This window comes from Cuculus canorus, chromosome 8 (genome assembly GCF_017976375.1).
Source record: "Cuculus canorus isolate bCucCan1 chromosome 8, bCucCan1.pri, whole genome shotgun sequence".
Classification (NCBI taxonomy): Eukaryota; Metazoa; Chordata; class Aves; order Cuculiformes; family Cuculidae; genus Cuculus; species Cuculus canorus.
The window spans coordinates 19,088,786-19,106,020 of record NC_071408.1 but is presented as its reverse complement, the minus strand read 5'-3'; the positions used below and the strand labels follow the sequence as shown (position 1 = coordinate 19,106,020).

The 17,235-nt window shown below is 41.5% G+C and overlaps 1 protein-coding gene and 2 long non-coding RNA genes across 7 annotated transcripts in view; 2 read left to right on the top strand and 1 right to left on the bottom strand.

Annotated features, from left to right (window-relative positions):
* Positions 1 to 456: 456 nt before the first annotated feature.
* Positions 457 to 2,944, top strand: LOC128852847 (uncharacterized). Of its 2 annotated transcripts, XR_008450930.1 has the most exons (4): positions 457 to 1,051; positions 1,861 to 1,911; positions 1,991 to 2,185; positions 2,833 to 2,944. It is a non-coding gene; the product is annotated as an uncharacterized LOC128852847 (long non-coding RNA). The 2 variants fall into 2 exon arrangements; XR_008450929.1 differs by having other exon boundaries at positions 457 to 1,911.
* Positions 2,523 to 8,957, bottom strand: LOC128852846 (uncharacterized). 2 transcript variants are annotated; one of them, XR_008450928.1, is made up of 4 exons: positions 8,784 to 8,957; positions 8,156 to 8,326; positions 7,343 to 7,553; positions 2,523 to 6,504 (listed from the first exon to the last, which is right to left on the bottom strand). It is a non-coding gene; the product is annotated as an uncharacterized LOC128852846 (long non-coding RNA). The 2 variants fall into 2 exon arrangements; XR_008450927.1 differs by lacking the exon at positions 8,784 to 8,957 and having other exon boundaries at positions 3,368 to 6,504; positions 7,343 to 7,476; positions 8,156 to 8,310.
* Positions 8,484 to 17,235, top strand: part of ATG4C (autophagy related 4C cysteine peptidase) — a 26,517-nt gene continuing 17,765 nt past the window's right edge. Inside the window, exons 1-5 of one of the 3 annotated variants that reach the window (XM_054072577.1) lie at positions 8,605 to 8,622; positions 10,056 to 10,127; positions 12,611 to 12,741; positions 14,046 to 14,129; positions 14,793 to 15,026. In XM_054072577.1, the coding sequence (XP_053928552.1) occupies positions 12,666 to 12,741; positions 14,046 to 14,129; positions 14,793 to 15,026 (394 nt within the window). In that variant the 5' untranslated portion in view covers positions 8,605 to 8,622; positions 10,056 to 10,127; positions 12,611 to 12,665. Of the gene's footprint in view, positions 8,623 to 10,055; positions 10,128 to 12,610; positions 12,742 to 14,045; positions 14,130 to 14,792; positions 15,027 to 17,235 lie in introns of those variants that run through there. The other 2 variants (XM_054072576.1, XM_054072579.1) reach the window with 2 other exon arrangements.

Genomic DNA, 17,235 nt, shown 5'->3' with positions numbered 1-17,235 from the left:
ATTACACAGATGCACACACACACGTGTGCAGATGGAGATAGTGTGAAGCAAAGATCTATTGTAGATCTTTGAGAAAGGGCTGCTCTTCTCCAGGGGGGAGGAAACATCCCACACATGCCTGCCAAGTCAAAGGCTTTCCCTCTTGAATTACTGCCTGCATGTGGAATTGAACACAGGGTAAGCCCATCCCACTGAGGGGACAGGATAAGTCAATGAGCTGTTTACCTTCTTACATCCACGTAAGTCATGGATGTCCCATCCCTGGATGTGTTCAAGACCAGGTTGGATGGGGCTTTGAGCAACCTGATCCAGTGGAAGGTGCCCATGCCCATGGCAGGAGGGTTGGAACTGGATTAATGTTAAGGTTCTTTCCAAACCAAACCATTCCATGACTCTATGAATAAATGCTTATACATAAGATACATGCATACAAGAACAGACCCAAGCATGAGAGACCACCAGAAATGTTTCTTCTTTTCAATCCCCTATTCCTTATGGAATTTCCTTTCCAAAGTCTGAGATGCAGGAGGGCAAGTTTAGTCCTGCCTTAAGTGAAAACACCCTTGCCTAACTCTTTTGTACTGAAACTGGGAATCCTGCATTCAGAAAAGGGAAATTCTTATGGCTGCCAGAAGGTGTGAAGAGCAGTCAAGCCCTGATACACAGAGCACACGGTATCCAAGGATGATCAAGAGAACTCTTCGATTTTAGGCGTAATTTTTCCCTCCTGTCTGTTACCATCGCTAATAGAAGAATTTTATTAAGTTGTGGAACACATAAAGTAGGCTTAGTATCACCCCAAAATCTATGTATAGCTTATTTAATAGCCTTCTACAACTGATTTGTTCACATGGGCTGTCTAGAGACCAAGGGTACACTTCAAAATGCAATAATGCCACAGGCAGCTTTAGGTCTCTGACTGAAGAGCAAGAATGGCTTAGCTTCAAACAGCCATCCAGCACTCACACTGTCTGCCTCACTCTGCTCTGGCGTCTCAGCTGTAAGCTAGCTGCCTCCGACATCTCCAAAGTCTACAGCACAAGGGCTCGAGGTAACTGGTTACTGAGTTTTGATGCTACCTTTGCGCATCTGTCAGTGCCCTGCTCTTCACTTTTTCTGCAGTTTAGAGCTTGGCCAGATGAGCTCTGGCAGACTTGATTCCAGCTGTCCACCCATTCCTGTGCTGGAAGTGACTGATGGAAGGGCAGTCAGATAAGTCGTGTCTGCACCTCTGCTGTGCCTGACAGATGTACTCTGACATCTGAAACTGCAAGGAAAGAAAGCCTGTGTGTGTATACCACAGTCTGAAACTGCCAGCTAAGGTGGGACACACATCCTGCTCTACCACCCTTGCCAGAGATGCTACAGCCTCGCTGGAAGAGCAGGACAACAACTGGGAACAATCAAGCTCTAAACTAATGCAATAATCTCTCCTTGAGAGGGAAGGGCCTTTGCATTAATTGCATATCATCACTGTAGTAGGCTACAAAGCTAAAATGGAGGAGGGGCCAGGAGCCCACTTTCGCGAATGATTTGTTATTAATCTTGTTGAAGCATATAAATGTACAAAAGTATCAACAGAGAAGGAAAAAAAACCTAACTCCACCCTGTCTAATGTGGAAAATCTACATACAAAAATATATGTAATTTCAATTCAAAGATACAAAATGGATATAAAATAGATCTCCATCAAATATAGTATGTGTTGCCTGCTCTCAATGGGATGGTATTGCTTTGGAGATAAATAGGCTTTCTCCATTTGTTCCTGTAAAAAGAGACAAAAATCCCTCAATTTATTTAAGGGTTAACACCAACAAATGTATTAAAGAAAAATAAAAAAGATTCCTCATTACTTTTCAGATAGTTCAGCCCAGGAACAGTCTACCAAGTCAGTGCCAATGACTTTAAATGGTAAGAAATCACTGAGGTTGGTAGAAATGTATACATGACCTTGTAAAGAGAACCAAGAGCTTCTGTCTCAATTTTGCAGTGTGTGGAGCATTAACCAAAAGAAGCCAAGGAAAAAGTGAAGAAATACAAGAGGGGAAAAAAAAAAGCAGTCTTTTTTATAAATCAAAGAACACCAAACACTGACACTCATGGAACCAACAAACCCTGCCTCCTTGTCCCCAGCAAGTCAGTATGACTGATGTTGTGGCGTCACTGCGTCATTTCAAGTACTAAGGTGAGTGCTGCCACTGACAGGCACTGAGTCTCATAAACTTTTTGCTTCTTGTTTTTTCACCTTAGAAGAGAATTATTGAAGGAAACATTTTGTTTTAAGAAACAAACTCCTGCTCTGCAAAGAGGAGAATGTGACCAACCAGACGCAGAGACCTGTTTCATGGAGTTTCAGTCTGCAAAAAAAAAATTTCTCCAGGCATCTCTTTAAGAACCAGCAGCTTCCTCTGATTCAAAAAACATCTGTTGTGTGGCAGTTGTTACCTGCAGCAGAAAACGGAAATATTTTCTTTTAAATTAGGGTGAAATTGTATGCAATTGATGTGTTTGGAGTCTTGTGCTGCTTATTTTTATACATAAAATTATAAAGTTTTTTTTTGCCTATGTACGGTCCTCAAGGACTAGTGGTATAGAATCTCTGACTGTTATCTTAGAATAAGGGTGAAGACAAATCAAGACTAACTTCAGTGGAGGGACTGTGAACAGTGCAATTAATGCCTACATACAGTGCAACTTAATTTAAATTAATGTTTGGCTAAAGGTTACATATTCTTAGCAACCAATTTAAAACCTGGAACGTTACCAGCATTATAGGGATATTGAATAGTTACTCTCTGCCGTAACACGACACAATTCTTCATCATGTTTTAGACAGCAAAGAAGGGACCTAACTTGTTCTACACTGGATTCCAACAGTATGATGCATCAGCCTCAGAAAGACACCACTGCCTCCAAAAAGCCCATTTGTGCAGCCATCATCAATCAGCATCTGCTGTACCAGATGAGTGGTCTCCAAGAAGCTGGAGTGGGTGATCTCGTGTCATGGATGCAGTAGTACTCCACCAAGACAAAGACTGAGCATGTAGTAAATTAGACGTTGAGAGACACTGTGAAAGGCGATGGGTCTCCACCATGGCTGTTGCATTTCTCTTCTAGTTACCTTGCTGATTTGAGGGCTGGGAAAAACCCAGCAGTTTATCAAAACATGGTCTGTCATGTTGAAAGTCACCATTTAGTCTTCTCTGATAAACCACATAACAAAAGGGTGAAGAATGAACAGTTGAGTCTACATCTGTGAGCCATATTTGGGCAAAACACCTATCTCAAGTTCATGGCCTAGACACAGTGCTCCATGAACACACATGTATTCATGGAACAACATCTCGCACTGAGGGGGTGTGAATGAAGAAGCATTTTAATCAATTCACTAGTGTACCTTTCCGTAAATGAAATGCATCCCTTAAAATGACGCAAAATGCTTTTTTATTGAGAATTATTTTTACTCCTTATATTTAAATTTGGTAACTGCATCTTGTGAACACAAGATGTAACTCGTTGAGCCTGATAATTCTAAGATTAGGTCCTGCACAAGAAAAATCTTTTGTATTGTAGCCATAAAACATCTCACAAACAAACAACCCTGTGACTTGTTTGTTAGCAGTCTATTTGCTCAGTCCATTGCTTCCTTGTTCTTCTTACGTAAACTTCCTCAAAGCAAACACACTGACAACATTTTCCACTGAAAATGTGCCCAACATAATTCAATAAACAATGTAGTAAATAATGGATTGCAAAATCAGAGAGCCATCTACTGGCAGCTATGTGAAACAAAGTGAATTCGTTAAGGGCCAAATCTCTTTGCAAATAATTTTATTACACATGGGTAATGATTAAGCTTGTGTCTCAAGACATGTATGGTAAGAGTGAAGATGCTGATGTTCTCAGAGCAAGAAGGAGCAGCCTTGTTTGATCAGTGCCCAGATTCTGCCGGGAAAATGAGAAAATAGGAAAGTAAAGGAGTGAGGGCTCTCTGAGCGCCTGCAGCCTTCACTACATCCCTCACATCTGTGCTGTTTCTTTTATAGATGGCTCAAGCCAGGCATAGCAAAAGCTAATGACAGCACAGCTGGAAGTACAGCCAAAGCGCCCCAAGTACAGCGTTTCAAAGACCAGTTTTGTAGAGAACGGTGTTCTTCATCCCAGATACCAGAAGATCACAAGAGATCCTCACAGCATGGAAGGAAGGTACTTTGCAGTTCTGTATACCAAATCAAATCTTACCATCTACTGCATGAAGGAAAACAGCTGTGTGTAAAACATTCTGCTTGGAGTGGAATCTCCCAGCTTGTGAGCCTGACACACCGGAGAATCATGCTTCCTCTCTCAAGGAGAAGCGCAGCAGCTCCAGGCACCAATGCTATTTGAAGATGGGGGAAGCAGCAGTGGTGCCTGGTTCCTCCCTTTCTCTTGGACTTACCTCCACTATTTTAGGTGGAGTAGCTGGGTAGACCAGGAGACACTGCAGCAGGAAGGTGGCCAGACTCATATTTCTACATCGGGAAAAGTTCCTTTTGAGGGAGAAATGGAAATTTGAATCCTCAGCTGCACTAGCCTGCCTACAGCCCTCTTCGTTTGGCAGTATTTGATGTCTGTTTAATTTTTGCCTATATTCTTTGTCCCCTAGCACTATTACTCTCAAATTTCTTCATTTTAATACATGGTTTCATGACCTTAAATCTCCTCACATAAGGACTCAGTCTTCCCAACTGAGCTTTCATTAATTTCTGTTTATAATTTTCAGATAGTTTATGTTTCTACCCTGAATACAGTTTTCAATCTCTCCCAGTTTAATACTTTGTAAATGCCACTAATGGGCTTTTTATTTTCTCTTCCAGATATTTAAATAAAGATCTTAAATTAAGGGTAGTCTTGGCACAGATTCTTACAGGTATCCTACTGGAGCCTCCTCTTTTCTAGCCTAATCCTGGGACAGAGTAAGAAAATCTGGTTTTGGAGTGTGTGGCATAAGGAGAAGCACGCTGGCTAAATCAGTGGAGACAAACACCTCAAAAGCAATCAGCAATCCAGTGAGGGGGTATGCTCATACTGTCCCTTTCATCCTGTGTTACTGCCTGAAAGGATGGTGCACCAATTACTGCCACAATGGCTTCCACAGGCAGACTGACACACCAGGCACATGTGAGCAGATTCACACTTGGGCAGATAGTGGAAGGACCACGGGGCCGCCCTTAGCAGACAGGATAGTCAGAGTTGGTGCATGCACGTGCAAACATCACAAGAAGCAGCTTGGGAGAACCCTTTGTTCCCTGAAAGGATCTCTTAGGCTTACATGCTGCTTTGTAGCTTTACAGTGTGCATGCACTGACTATTAAACATGGAGATCTTATCTCTTTGCAAAACTCATGACATTCTGGAGTAATGGGTTTGCTTCAGAGACAAAACAGTTGTCATAGATTTTAGTTTCTAATCAATAATGCTTCTCATCTTTATAATGCTCTGTATCATTAATCTAACCATTCTTTTTCCAGCAGTGTTGCCAAGCGCAAGCAACACTTCCACAAGTACGTTGGAGGTTTTCTGTTCTTAAATTGGTGGGAGCAACCTTGTTACAACCTATTTTAAGACGTAGTTCTGCAATCAGCAGAATTAACACAGCCTGGATTCCAGTATTCTCCCTTTATCTTGTTCTAGAGCCTCTTCTTATCTAAGCAAATATTTCCACAGAAACTTGAGGTATTTAGTGTCTCCAAGGCTCTGCAAACTTGATTAAATTACAGAGCAGTTTCAAAACTTTCCAGAGGGAAATAGATCACAGATGGCTTACTTCCCTGGGAAATGGAACTAAAATGAGGAAAAATTCCCTTCCCTATAGCTCCTTGACCCAAGGTCTGCTCTGCTTAGACAATTAGAAAGCATATACTGTCAGCCAAATGTTTAATAGGCTTTTCTAAATATTTTGCAGATTATTGATGAATGCTTAGATGCCTACAGGAAAGCTGAGGAGGGGCTCTTTATCAGAGAGTGTAGTGATAGGACAAGGGATAATGGTTTCAAGCTGAAAGAGATGAGATTCAGATTAACCATTACTAAGAAATTTTTTACTGTGTGGGTGGTTGCTGGAACTGGTTGTCCAGAGAAGCTGTGGATGCCCCATCCCTGGATATGTTCAAGGCCAGGCTGGACGAGCCTTTGAGCAACCTGGTCCAGTGGAAGATGCCCTTGCCCACAGCAGAGGGGTTGGAACTGGATAACATTTAAGGTCCCTTCCAACCCAAACCACTCTACGATTCTATTCTATGATTCTGAAATGTCCAAGAGGTGATCTAGTAGCCTAGTGGCATGTACTGTGGTAGAAGCTTAATTCTCCTGGCTGTCCAGCAATTTGGTGTTATCTCACCATTCTGCAGTATTTGGTGGGTAGATGTGAAACCGTGGTATCTCAAAGATCCATAAAGTGGAGAGTATCTTCTCCAGTTTTCGGTCTTCTTGGTACTGCCGCTTGGTGTTACCTGCTTAGTTTACCTATTAAAAAAGCAAAGACAAAATATATTTTCCACAAACACAGATTTTAAATATTTCCTTACTGGATCTATAACGAAAGTTTAACACAAATAGAGGTCAAAGATTATTTGCATGGCCTATTAAAATACTGAAAACTATAAACTCTGCGACATTTGTTCTAAGTTTGTTGAATGCAATATGTTCTCTCCCACTCCCTCTGCAAATCTTTCCTACAGAACCAGGAATTAGTGAAGAAAACTCTTTCTCTCTAGATAGTTATTTATGGTTGCCTGAGTAATTATTCTGCAATCAAAGCTTTGTTTTGCATGATCTGACTGATGCAAAAAGCAGAAAATAAATATCTTAATTCTCATAACCTGATTACCTGAGGGATTTACAATGTATATCCAGATGGCACATCGTGTGGCCTATCAAATCAGGGCATGGTTATTAAATTTCAGAGCAGGAAGGTGCAGGCAACTAATTTCAGGCAAGGCAACAGTCATTTAATTTGATCAACAGAATAATTCTTTTTTCAACATATAGCCAAATCCAAGCCACGTCAGCTACTCAGCTCTCAATATTCGAGACCATACACAAACAGACAAGCACATTCATCTTTGTCTCTGAGAATACAAGCAAAGATGAAACTTTGAAGAACTGTTATTTCTAAAGCAGATCATAAAATTCTGGAGGCAAGAGGCCCGTTTCCTTTTGCACTGACAGATTACTCACGGTTGTAGGGCCACAGCTTTTCATGAGTTTAGTACTAACAGCAAATGTTTTTTACTTTTAAATCTTTATCTTTGCTTGGAATATCAAGACATACATGCCATGTGTGATGCATTGTGTGTATTACCTCTCCTTTCCAGTTTTGAAAAGGAACAGTAACTGTATGTGACCATTCTTCAGCATTTTGAAATTCTGCCATGACTGCGTCATTACTGTCACTCTGGTCTATAAAGATGCTTGCTGCTAGAGCTTGAAGTATTCCTAAAGGAGAACAGGATTCCGATCACTAATTTACAGGAACCAGATGTGAAGTGCTGTCAGCAAGGGCAAGTGGTGAGCTGAAAGGCAGGGGAAGGATTAGAAAGGTGAACACCTGCATCCCCACTTGAAGCCAACAGCTACACCTTTGAAACAGGATGTTTTCTGCTTTGCATTTTAACTATGATCATCTTCACTGGTTGGCCCTACCATGTGAAACACGTTGTGTTGTGTTATATTACATTCTGTTCTGTTCTGTTCTAGCCGTGAGATTGCATAACAAAACCTAACATGAAATAGGTGAAACTTCTGTGGTTGGTATTTGTACTGAAGTTCAATTTTAGATCATGTGCTATAATCATGTGCTGATCATAAAAAATTGAACTTGGTCAGATCACCTTTGACCAGCAGAAGGCAGTAAAATCACAAAACGGAGAAAAACACCCAACTTTCCCCACAAAGCCAACCTTGTACTGTTGAGTCTCCCGTACACAGACAACATCATCTCTCCATAGGATGTTTGGTGGCAATGCCACTTCCAAACAGTCAAAAAATCCAAGTCACATCCTTCCCAAATCCTGCCCTTTTATTTTTTTTTTTTTGTGTTTAAACCCTTGGCCCCTGATACAGCCAATGGTTATTTCTAAGCAGCTTAATGCTAACAGATTAATGAAAAACCTACTTTACAGAAGACTGGAAAAAAAACCCAAAGACTCTGGGAGCGCGGGGGAAGACAGCTGCGGCCAGAAAAGAAAGAAACGCTGGGAAAGTGCCGGCGTCGGAACAAACGCTGTGCGCTCAGGCTGGAGACGCAAACACTTCTAGGGAATCTGGAGCTCTGGGAACCATTTTGCTGTAGCAGAGTCAAAAGACACAATTAAAAAAATAAATAACACAAAACCAAGCGAAAAGCCTCAAAGCCTCCAAACCGCAGCGGCTCCAGCGGCCCCCCGGTTCCCGTTCCGCCGGCAGGAACGGCCCGGCTGTCGGACTACAATTCCCAGCATGCCCCGCGCGGGTCCGCGGCCGGGCAGGCCTCTATCCCGCAGCAGCGCCCGCCGGGAGCTGTAGTTCCGCGCCGCTCTCCCACGGCCGAGGCCCCCGGGAGGCCGCTCCCGGGCCCGCTGCGCCACGGAGCTCCCCGGGCGGGTAAGCGGCGGCTTCGCGGCGCCAGCGGGGACGGGTTAATCCCCGCGAGGGGCGAGGGCCGGAACAGAACGGAGTGGAATGGAATGGTGGCGGCGCCCCGGCCCGCTGCTGCGCAGCCGGCGGGGCCGGGAGCGCGCGCGGGGCCGCGTCCCCGGGCTCACCCGCCTGCCCAGGGCCCTGCCCGCGGGCCGGTGTCCTCCCCGTCGGGAGCGCCCCGGGAGCCGCTGCGGGGGGACAAAGAGCAGAGCAGCTGCTGCGCTGCCGGCGGCTCCGGCTCGGCCCGAAGCCGCGCCTGGGTAAAATGTTGGTCTGTGCAGTAGGATTGTTTAAAACAAAAAGGTGGTTTTCCTCACTTGCCCTTTACAAAGTTTGTTTGTGACTGTCTCGGTGTTTGGGACCTCTCGGCGTGCCTCTCTTGGGGGTTCTGGGGATTTTTGCTGACGGGCATCGTGGCCGGTTCGGTTTCTTTCCAGGTAGAAAATAAGTTGAAAGGGGTTTTTGTTGTTAAAGTAATTAATATGGATAGTCACATGGGCTGAGACCAATGGCAGGAGGTTTAACAAGGCCAAATGCACTTGGGGCACAACAACCCCGTGCAGCTACAGACTAGGGGAAGACTGGCTAGAAAGCTGCCTAGAGGAGAAGGACCTGGGGGTGTTGATTGACAGTGACTGAACACGAGCCAGCAGTGTGCCCAGGTGGCCAAGAAGGCCAATGGCATCTTGGCTTGTATCAGAAACGGTGTGGCCAGCAGGTCCAGGGAGGTTATTCTCCTTCAGTACTTGGCACTGGTGAGACCGCACCTTGAGTACTGTGTTCAGTTCTGGGTCCCTCGCTACAAGAAGGATGTTGAGGCTCTGGAGTGCGTCCAGAGAAGATCAACGAAGCTGGTGAAGGGGCTGGAGAACAAGTCTTATGAGGAGCAGGTAGGGGAACTGGGGTTGTTTAGCCTGGAGAAGAGGAGGCTGAGGGGAGATCTTATTGCTTTCTACAACTACCTGAAAGGGGGTTGTGGAGAGGAGGGAGCTGGCCTCTTCTTCCAAGTGACAGGGGACAGGACAAGGGGGAATGGCCTCAAGCTCTGCCAGGGGAGGTTCAGGCTGGACATCAGGAAAAAAATTTTCACAGAAGGGGTCGTTGGGCACTGTTAGAGGCTGCCCAGGGAGGTGGTTGAGTCACCATCCCTGGAGGTATTTAAAAGATGGGTAGACGAGATACTCAAGGACATGGTTTAGTGGCAGATAGGAATGGTTGGACTTGATGATTTAAGAGGTCTTTTCCAACCTAGTGATTCTATAATTCTATGATTTGCTGTGCTTGCATCATCAGGTTTGGTTGCTTTTCTGATGTTAATGAAAACCAGTTCTGTTGCTAGGGAGGTTTTTCCCCATCACTGCTAACAAACAGCCACCTTGCTGCCTTTGTCCCTTCAGACGTGAGCAATGGGGCTTGGACAGGACAGAACTTCATCTCCCATCAAGAGGTGTGTTCTGCCACTCTGCGAGGTAACCTTGTCCTAGCAACATACGTTCTAGATACCTTCTTAAAGAAGACAGCTTCAGTGTTAGCTTTAGATTTAATAACAGTGGTTGTCTTGTGCCCACTGGGCTTGAATCTGCATTCACTGTGACCTTCTGCTGATGGTGTTCCATTAACTTCACCAGAACTGTTACTGATCCCTTGCATTGATGGGAAGAGCCTGCATTTTTCCAGTGAAATAAATGTGCCTATTTTGTTTTAACATACTTCTTCAATGTCCTTTTCACATCTTAAGCATAATGCTAGGGAAGAAATGTAACCTGATGAAAGAAAAATGTGCTGTGATGGCCATTGTCTTCTAAAGGAAAATGAACTTCTTTCTCATTTCAGTGATTTTTCCTTCAGGCCCTTTGGGAACAATAGAGTTTGGTTCATTTCTAATTTTAGACAGAGAAAGCTTTGTAGGTATTGGCTTTTAAGTTAGTCGGTGGCCTCTGCATAAATGGCTGTCACCGATTGATCATGGAAGGAAAGGCTGGACCAAATACTTCTGAAGTAGTTCATCTTGCCAGCTAGAGTCCATGATGCATGTCTATGCAAAGCCTTTCCTTTTTTCTTCTAAAGGGGAAAAAGGACAAGAAATTAAAACTCAACCTTAAATTGTCTTTCTTTTCCTTCCCCTGCAAATCCTCAGACTAACACAAAGCTCCTCAAAGCAGGTTTGTAGCCATTTGTTATTTTCACTATAAAAAAAAGTCAGTCTTCCTCCGTGCTTGTGAGCTTGTGTTCCCTCTTGTTCCAACAAAATGCTGTTGACAAGACTTTTGTGAAATAATACAATGGAATAGTGGTAAAACATGCTGCAGAAGACTTGGGCAGTAGACTGCCATTTTCCTTGCCCTACCTGCAGATCCCAGAAACAGTGCCTCTGTATGAGTACCTTCAGGTTCTGAAGACACTGGCACCCAGTCTTCACACTGGCTTTGATTATGCTGTCAGTGGTTAGGTTTTCCATACTTGAAGTATATTCCCAGTGAAGAGAAGTAAAGTGGTTTAGTCTTCATCCTGCTTTTGATCCCAATTCAATGGAGGATGAAAGGTAAATAGAATTTACATGAAAGGTAAATAGAATTCTAGGTTCTCCATTTAAAGTAAGGAGGGTACATAGACTGTCAGTGGTGTTGTATGCACCTGTTTTGGATCTATTAATTAAACAAGATAGTTCACTGTTGTCCACATCATCTGATGTTATCAGAACTTAGCTAAAAACTTGGTGAAGGTTACAGTGATGTACCGCTGTCAATCAGCCATAGATGTCTTACAAAAGCTCTCGTTGAAGCAAGAGCTCTTAATTTTTGAGCTCTCTGTGCAAGAGTTTGGGCTACCAAATATCACCACTAAAACTTCCTGTACCCACTGTTTTAAAGTGTCCATTGACAGAATGCATGCAGTGAAGGAAGTTCTGTTAGTTAATAGCAAATCTCCTGTTATAAATGGGGCAGAAGTTGTGTCTCATTTTCTTGGATTTCTTAGAAACAGGGGTAAAGGTAGTTTATATTCTTTCTGTATTCTTACCAGTTTAGGTTGCTTTTATGGTGAAATCCAGCTTATCTTGCAGTTCAGAAAGAGTCAGTAAAGTGAATTCCCTATCCCTTCCCCCCCTTGGGAAATTTGTGAGCAGTTTTACAAAGTTGATCTCCACTGTAGTGGTTTTTACCACCATTTTTCACCTCTCATTCTCATAATGCAGCTGGACTGCTGTTGACAACACAATCAAATCGGAAGAAAGCCTTTTTTGCACTGCAAATGATAACTAGAAGCGATGTAAACAAGTATTTTATGACAATATTCTAATAATCTTTTGGTGTTATCTCTAGCAAGTTAGTTCTGTACGAATTTATGTTGCTGTTACTACACACGTTTTCAGTACTACACATTTTCTGCCTTGCACATGTACAACAAAGCATCTTGCACTTTGTCTTTCAATTCCTCCAATGCCTGTAAAGTTTGGCTTAGAAAACTATTGATTAGAAATCTGAAGCTAATGTGGTTTTTAAGACCAAAATTTCCTTATTGTTGCTCAGAACCCTTGATGTGGGAAAAAGTAGTGCTTATTGTATTCTTCTCAGCAGAAAAGAATAGCATCTCTTTTATTTAGCAAAATGCATCGTTTGTCTTCATTTCACTGCTAGTTTGAATGAGTGTACTCATATGCCAGCACAGGTTGTACACTCTAGATCCATTTGTTGTGCAATAGAGAGCTGTTGGAGAACATTATATTTTATTTAGCTTTGCCTAGTAATTTTATTGGTGTATATTTGGAATTAAATGATTTTATTACTTATTCATGGAATAAATTCATTGCTTCTCAGTACCTGGTAATGGGGGATTCTGCAAGTTTATTACTATTTCTGGCCATGTTAGGCTTAAGTACCTAAGTGGGCTGTCGGTGATGCTTTACCTTGTGTTTTCCGCACCCATGGATATGTTTCCTGTTTTGTTTTTACAGTAGCAGAATTGAATGTCGTATGAGACAGCGATGGCTTTTTCTCTAGGATTTGAATATGGAGGCCACAGGGACAGATGAAGTAGAAAAGATAAAATCAAAGTTTATGTCTGCATGGCACAACATGAAATATAGTAAGTGAAACAGTGTACGGTAAGATCCTGTCTCCATTGAAATGGATAGAACGTTTCTTGTTGACTCTAATGGGATCATGATTCAGGGACTTAACTGACAGTAATATTAAAAATGCAGTATGGCTCTTGAAACCATTTATACCTTGATACTATAAACAGCCTAATTAAACAAAATTTTTTAGCTTTTAATTTTTCAAATAAATTTTCATAACCTCTTTGAAAATTACTTATTTTGAAAACAGTAAATGCGTTTTGTGAGTGACACTAGAATTGCATAGACTTTTTAACAGGGATCATATGGAGTCATCTGTGCAAATATTTTTTATTTTTATATGTACTTTTCTGGAAAAAAATAGGATAGTGTGTGAAATACAAACTCCACTGAAGAATCCACTTCACACATTTGAGTAACATACATTTCCACAGTTGAACATCAGTAATTTGTTTATAAGCAACCAAATTTGCAAGTGTGCCCTTTACTACTCTGTCCTTAACCTTAATTTTCCTACTTCCCCTCTAGGACCGAGGTTGCTCAGATTTACTACCTGGTTTTCAAAAACTTTTGTTAATTCTCATAACTGAGCCATGGAGATGTCTGTCAAGATGAAAAGATACTTTTCTTCTGCTTTCTTTAAGGCTAGCACGTCTGAAGGGCAATAGTAGTCATTATATCCCGTATGATAGGGAAAAGTTAAAGAAACTCCAGACTTAGGATATGAAAGACCATAGGATTTACACTTAAGTGGAAAAGCTGCTGTCTGTGGACGCTGTCAGAATCCAGACTGAATTCTGTCCCTTTGAATTTGTACAGCACATTGTACTATTCTTTTTGTGTCTGAAATCTGCAATTTAATTTTGTGATTAAGTATGTTTAGTTAACGCTACAGGAAAAACAGTACACTCTGCATTTTCACTGGTCATATGTGATGCTTGTTGTACATTATTGTAGGAGTTGGAAACCTCACAAAATCAAACTGCAGTAATGAATTCACAATATAGACAAAGCAACTTAAGCTTGTCTTTAGGGATTCTGTATCTTAACAATTTCCGCACAGTAGTACCATTGTATTAACATTCAGACATTCATAGGTGGGTGACATCATTATTTTTAGACCAGAACTCTAATCTGTGTTTTGTAGAGCTGTTAAACACCTTTTTTTTTTTCCTGAAAGCAAAACCCAATTTCAGTACATTTTCCTTATATTCCCCTTAATGGGTTATCTTTGGCTTAACCAGATTATATTAGAAATTCCTTTTTGAAATTTCAAAGTCACAAATTTGTATTTTTTTTGTGTCTGTTTTAGGTTGGGTGTTGAAAACTAAAACTTACTTCAGTAGAAATTCTCCAGTCTTTCTGCTGGGAAAATGTTACCACTTCAAAACCGATGGTATGTACACAGCACTTTGCTCATCCCAATCTTATTCAGCAGGAGCTCTGTGGATATATTTTTAGTCTTCTAGAAGGACCCTCATTAACAATTACTGAATGCAAAATATAAATATGAAAAGCTTATTTAAATGTGTGACACCACCACTAACAGAACCCATCCTAACCTGCTTTATTCATATCTTACACTGAAGTCCTCTTCTTTCCGTACATATTAGTACTATAATTTGCACTTTACTTCATTTACCTATCAGTTTGAGATTTTCATTCTAAAACCTCCTGAATGGAATCGTGACAATAGCTGTAAAAGAGTTACTGCACCAATACCTTCATTATCAATTTCCAGTATGCAAATTTCTAAGAATCTCTATCTGTTTGACTGTTGGTGTTTAGGTGGAATAAGCAGTTGCTTACCTGCAAGGCCACAGTTCCATCCACACAGTAATGTTGGCTGCATTGATTTTTTTTCTTTCCTTTTTTTTTTTTGTCCAGCTGGCACATTTCTATTGTGTTTGCCTTCCACTTTTCCTTTCTTGTATTTGAAGCGATTGTTACTTTTTGCAAGTTTGCCCTATCTTTCTAATACAGTAATTGTATATTTTTACTTCCCTTCTAATAACAGAACACACCAGATTATAACTGAAATTCATGCTTTGCCTTTCAGAATCTGGTGATCTTTCTACGGATGGGTCCAATTTTGATAAAATCAAGATGGAGATTTCAGGAAATGTTGAGGAGTTTCGTAAAGATTTTATTTCTAGAATATGGCTGACTTACAGAGAGGAATTTCCTCAGATAAAGGGATCTGCATTAACAACAGACTGTGGTTGGGGTTGCACACTGAGAACTGGTCAAATGCTGCTGGCTCAAGGTCTTATGCTTCATTTCCTTGGTAGAGGTGAGTTACAAGAGAAGATCTTTTTATTCAGCATGGTAAGCATGTGTGTTCTGTAGAGACCAAAGTGGATTTTATGTACCCCAAATCTGAGATGAAAACTGGCTTTGCTTCTGGACTCCTCACTAATACTGGAATTGCTACGTTGCATCAGAGCAGTGAACTAGCTGTCCTGCTCTTCCATTCTGAAAAAGGCAAAAAAGTGTGTCGAAGAAAGATACTGTAAACTCCACAGAAGCTTAGCTGTGAAGTAAAATGCCACAATAATTTGTAATCTTATGTCAGGGTATTATTAACCATGCAGGTGTCCAGTTCTCTTGAATCTTGATCATTTCTTGAACTCAGGGTGTGGAAATGAGTTCCACAGTCCATAGCTGTGGGCTATGTCAAAAGTGATATTCTTTTATCAGTTTTAAAGTTGTACATTATTCAATTCCTCTTGTGTTAATATATTGAGTTAATAGAAAGACTCTAACTTCAATACATCATTCTTTGTGTTCAAATTTGCACTATTTAATTTCCTCCCTTCCCCCTCATATACTTTCAGAGGAACTTCCCTTTTATTCCCTGTCATTGTCTGTCTCAAAATACTGTCACATCTGCTTCAAGGAAGCAGCTTTAGGAGACTTGGAACACTTCCTGCTTTTAAAGGCTAACCGCGCGTGTCCTTCCCATTCTTCCAAGCTGAGCCATGTCCTGCATAGAGGTATTTTTAATTCACATCAATAAGTACCTTTTCTTTCCATCCTCTTCTCAATCCTTTTCATAATCTACCACGTTGCTGCTTTCAAACAATTGATCCTGTCTTCTGTCACCACTGATTGTTGTCAGAATGATCCCAGACATGGGCCTGTAGCCACCCAAGTCTGTTGAGAGAATGCAGCGTATTGTTTACTCAGCTGCTTGCTACCCCTCAGGAACCCTTTGGTAGAAGATAGTTCTGAAAGCCTGGTTTGATAATAGTTTGTACTTACAGTGCAAATATGATGTAAGCTGTGAACATAGTCCCAAACAAGCTGCATCACAAAGTGGTCTTTCTTGACAGTGTCATGACTGAACTGTCAGATTAGCTTACTGAATGTTCCTTTTGGTCTAGATATTTAAGTCATAAAACATACGTTATCCCTTTCAACTGGCTGCAGATATCAAAATGTATGAAAATACTTCTGCTGAGAACACAAATCCCTTAAATACAACCTTGATTCACATTCAAAGAAATAAAAAAAAATGTGATCAGAAAACTGCCTGTGAGCAGGAGTGCACAGTGGCTCATTCTGAAGTAACCCCAAACAAAAAAGCCCCAAGTTTATATCTTTAAAATCCGTGGTTACAAAGACTTCCTTGCAGCATCCCCCATGCATCCTAATTTGGAAAGGGATCAGTGATTGCAGAGTGCTAGTGTTTCTGTGGCAATCCAAATGTGTAGAAAAATGGAATATATATGGTCTTTCTGGACTACTTTTTCTCATCAGCTAGGCTTCTGACAGCTGGTGAATTATCTTTTGAAAAGCTTTTTATGAGATCTGGGTAGCTTTTGAAACATATTTAAGTGTTTACATGAAGTTTTTCATTGCTGTTTACTCTTTTCCCAGAGATGTTGTCATTATAGTTTAATGGTATTGTTTCTGTTACAAAGCAAAACTTGACTGTGATTACTAGCTGGAATACTTACACTTGAACTGCTCTGTGGAATGTTCCAGATATTGCGGAATGATGTTGTAAATGAGTTTTTATTTTAAATATTAAGGTGCTGGTAAGTTTTGCTTTGAAATGCTTGTGCTTAAGATGCTGACTTAAATTTGGAGCTCGCAGTACAGGGATAGCAAGGCCTGTGATGTTACATTGAGCTTATGCGTGATCTGCTTGGGTGTGCAGTGAAAAATTAATGTGGCGTTTCACAGGGGGGTGTCACATGTGGTAAGCGGCATTGATGGGGGTGGTTGTCACACTGTAATAAGAGTGGGTGAGGTGGATTATGGCCTTTGCCAGCAATACTTGTGACGTTGCTGGAGCCCTAAGGTAGATTTTAGAATTTAAATACAATTGCCTCTGTGCTTCCTCATGGTTTCTTGAAGACTTTCACATAGATACTTCAGTAAGAATTGCAAGGAGGGCTACAGTTCTTGCTCTCTGTTAGAGAAGGTTCCTCTTGCTGCTGTAATGACAGCTTTCTGCACCTCCAGCAGCTCACACAAGTCTGTCTCAGGGAGCA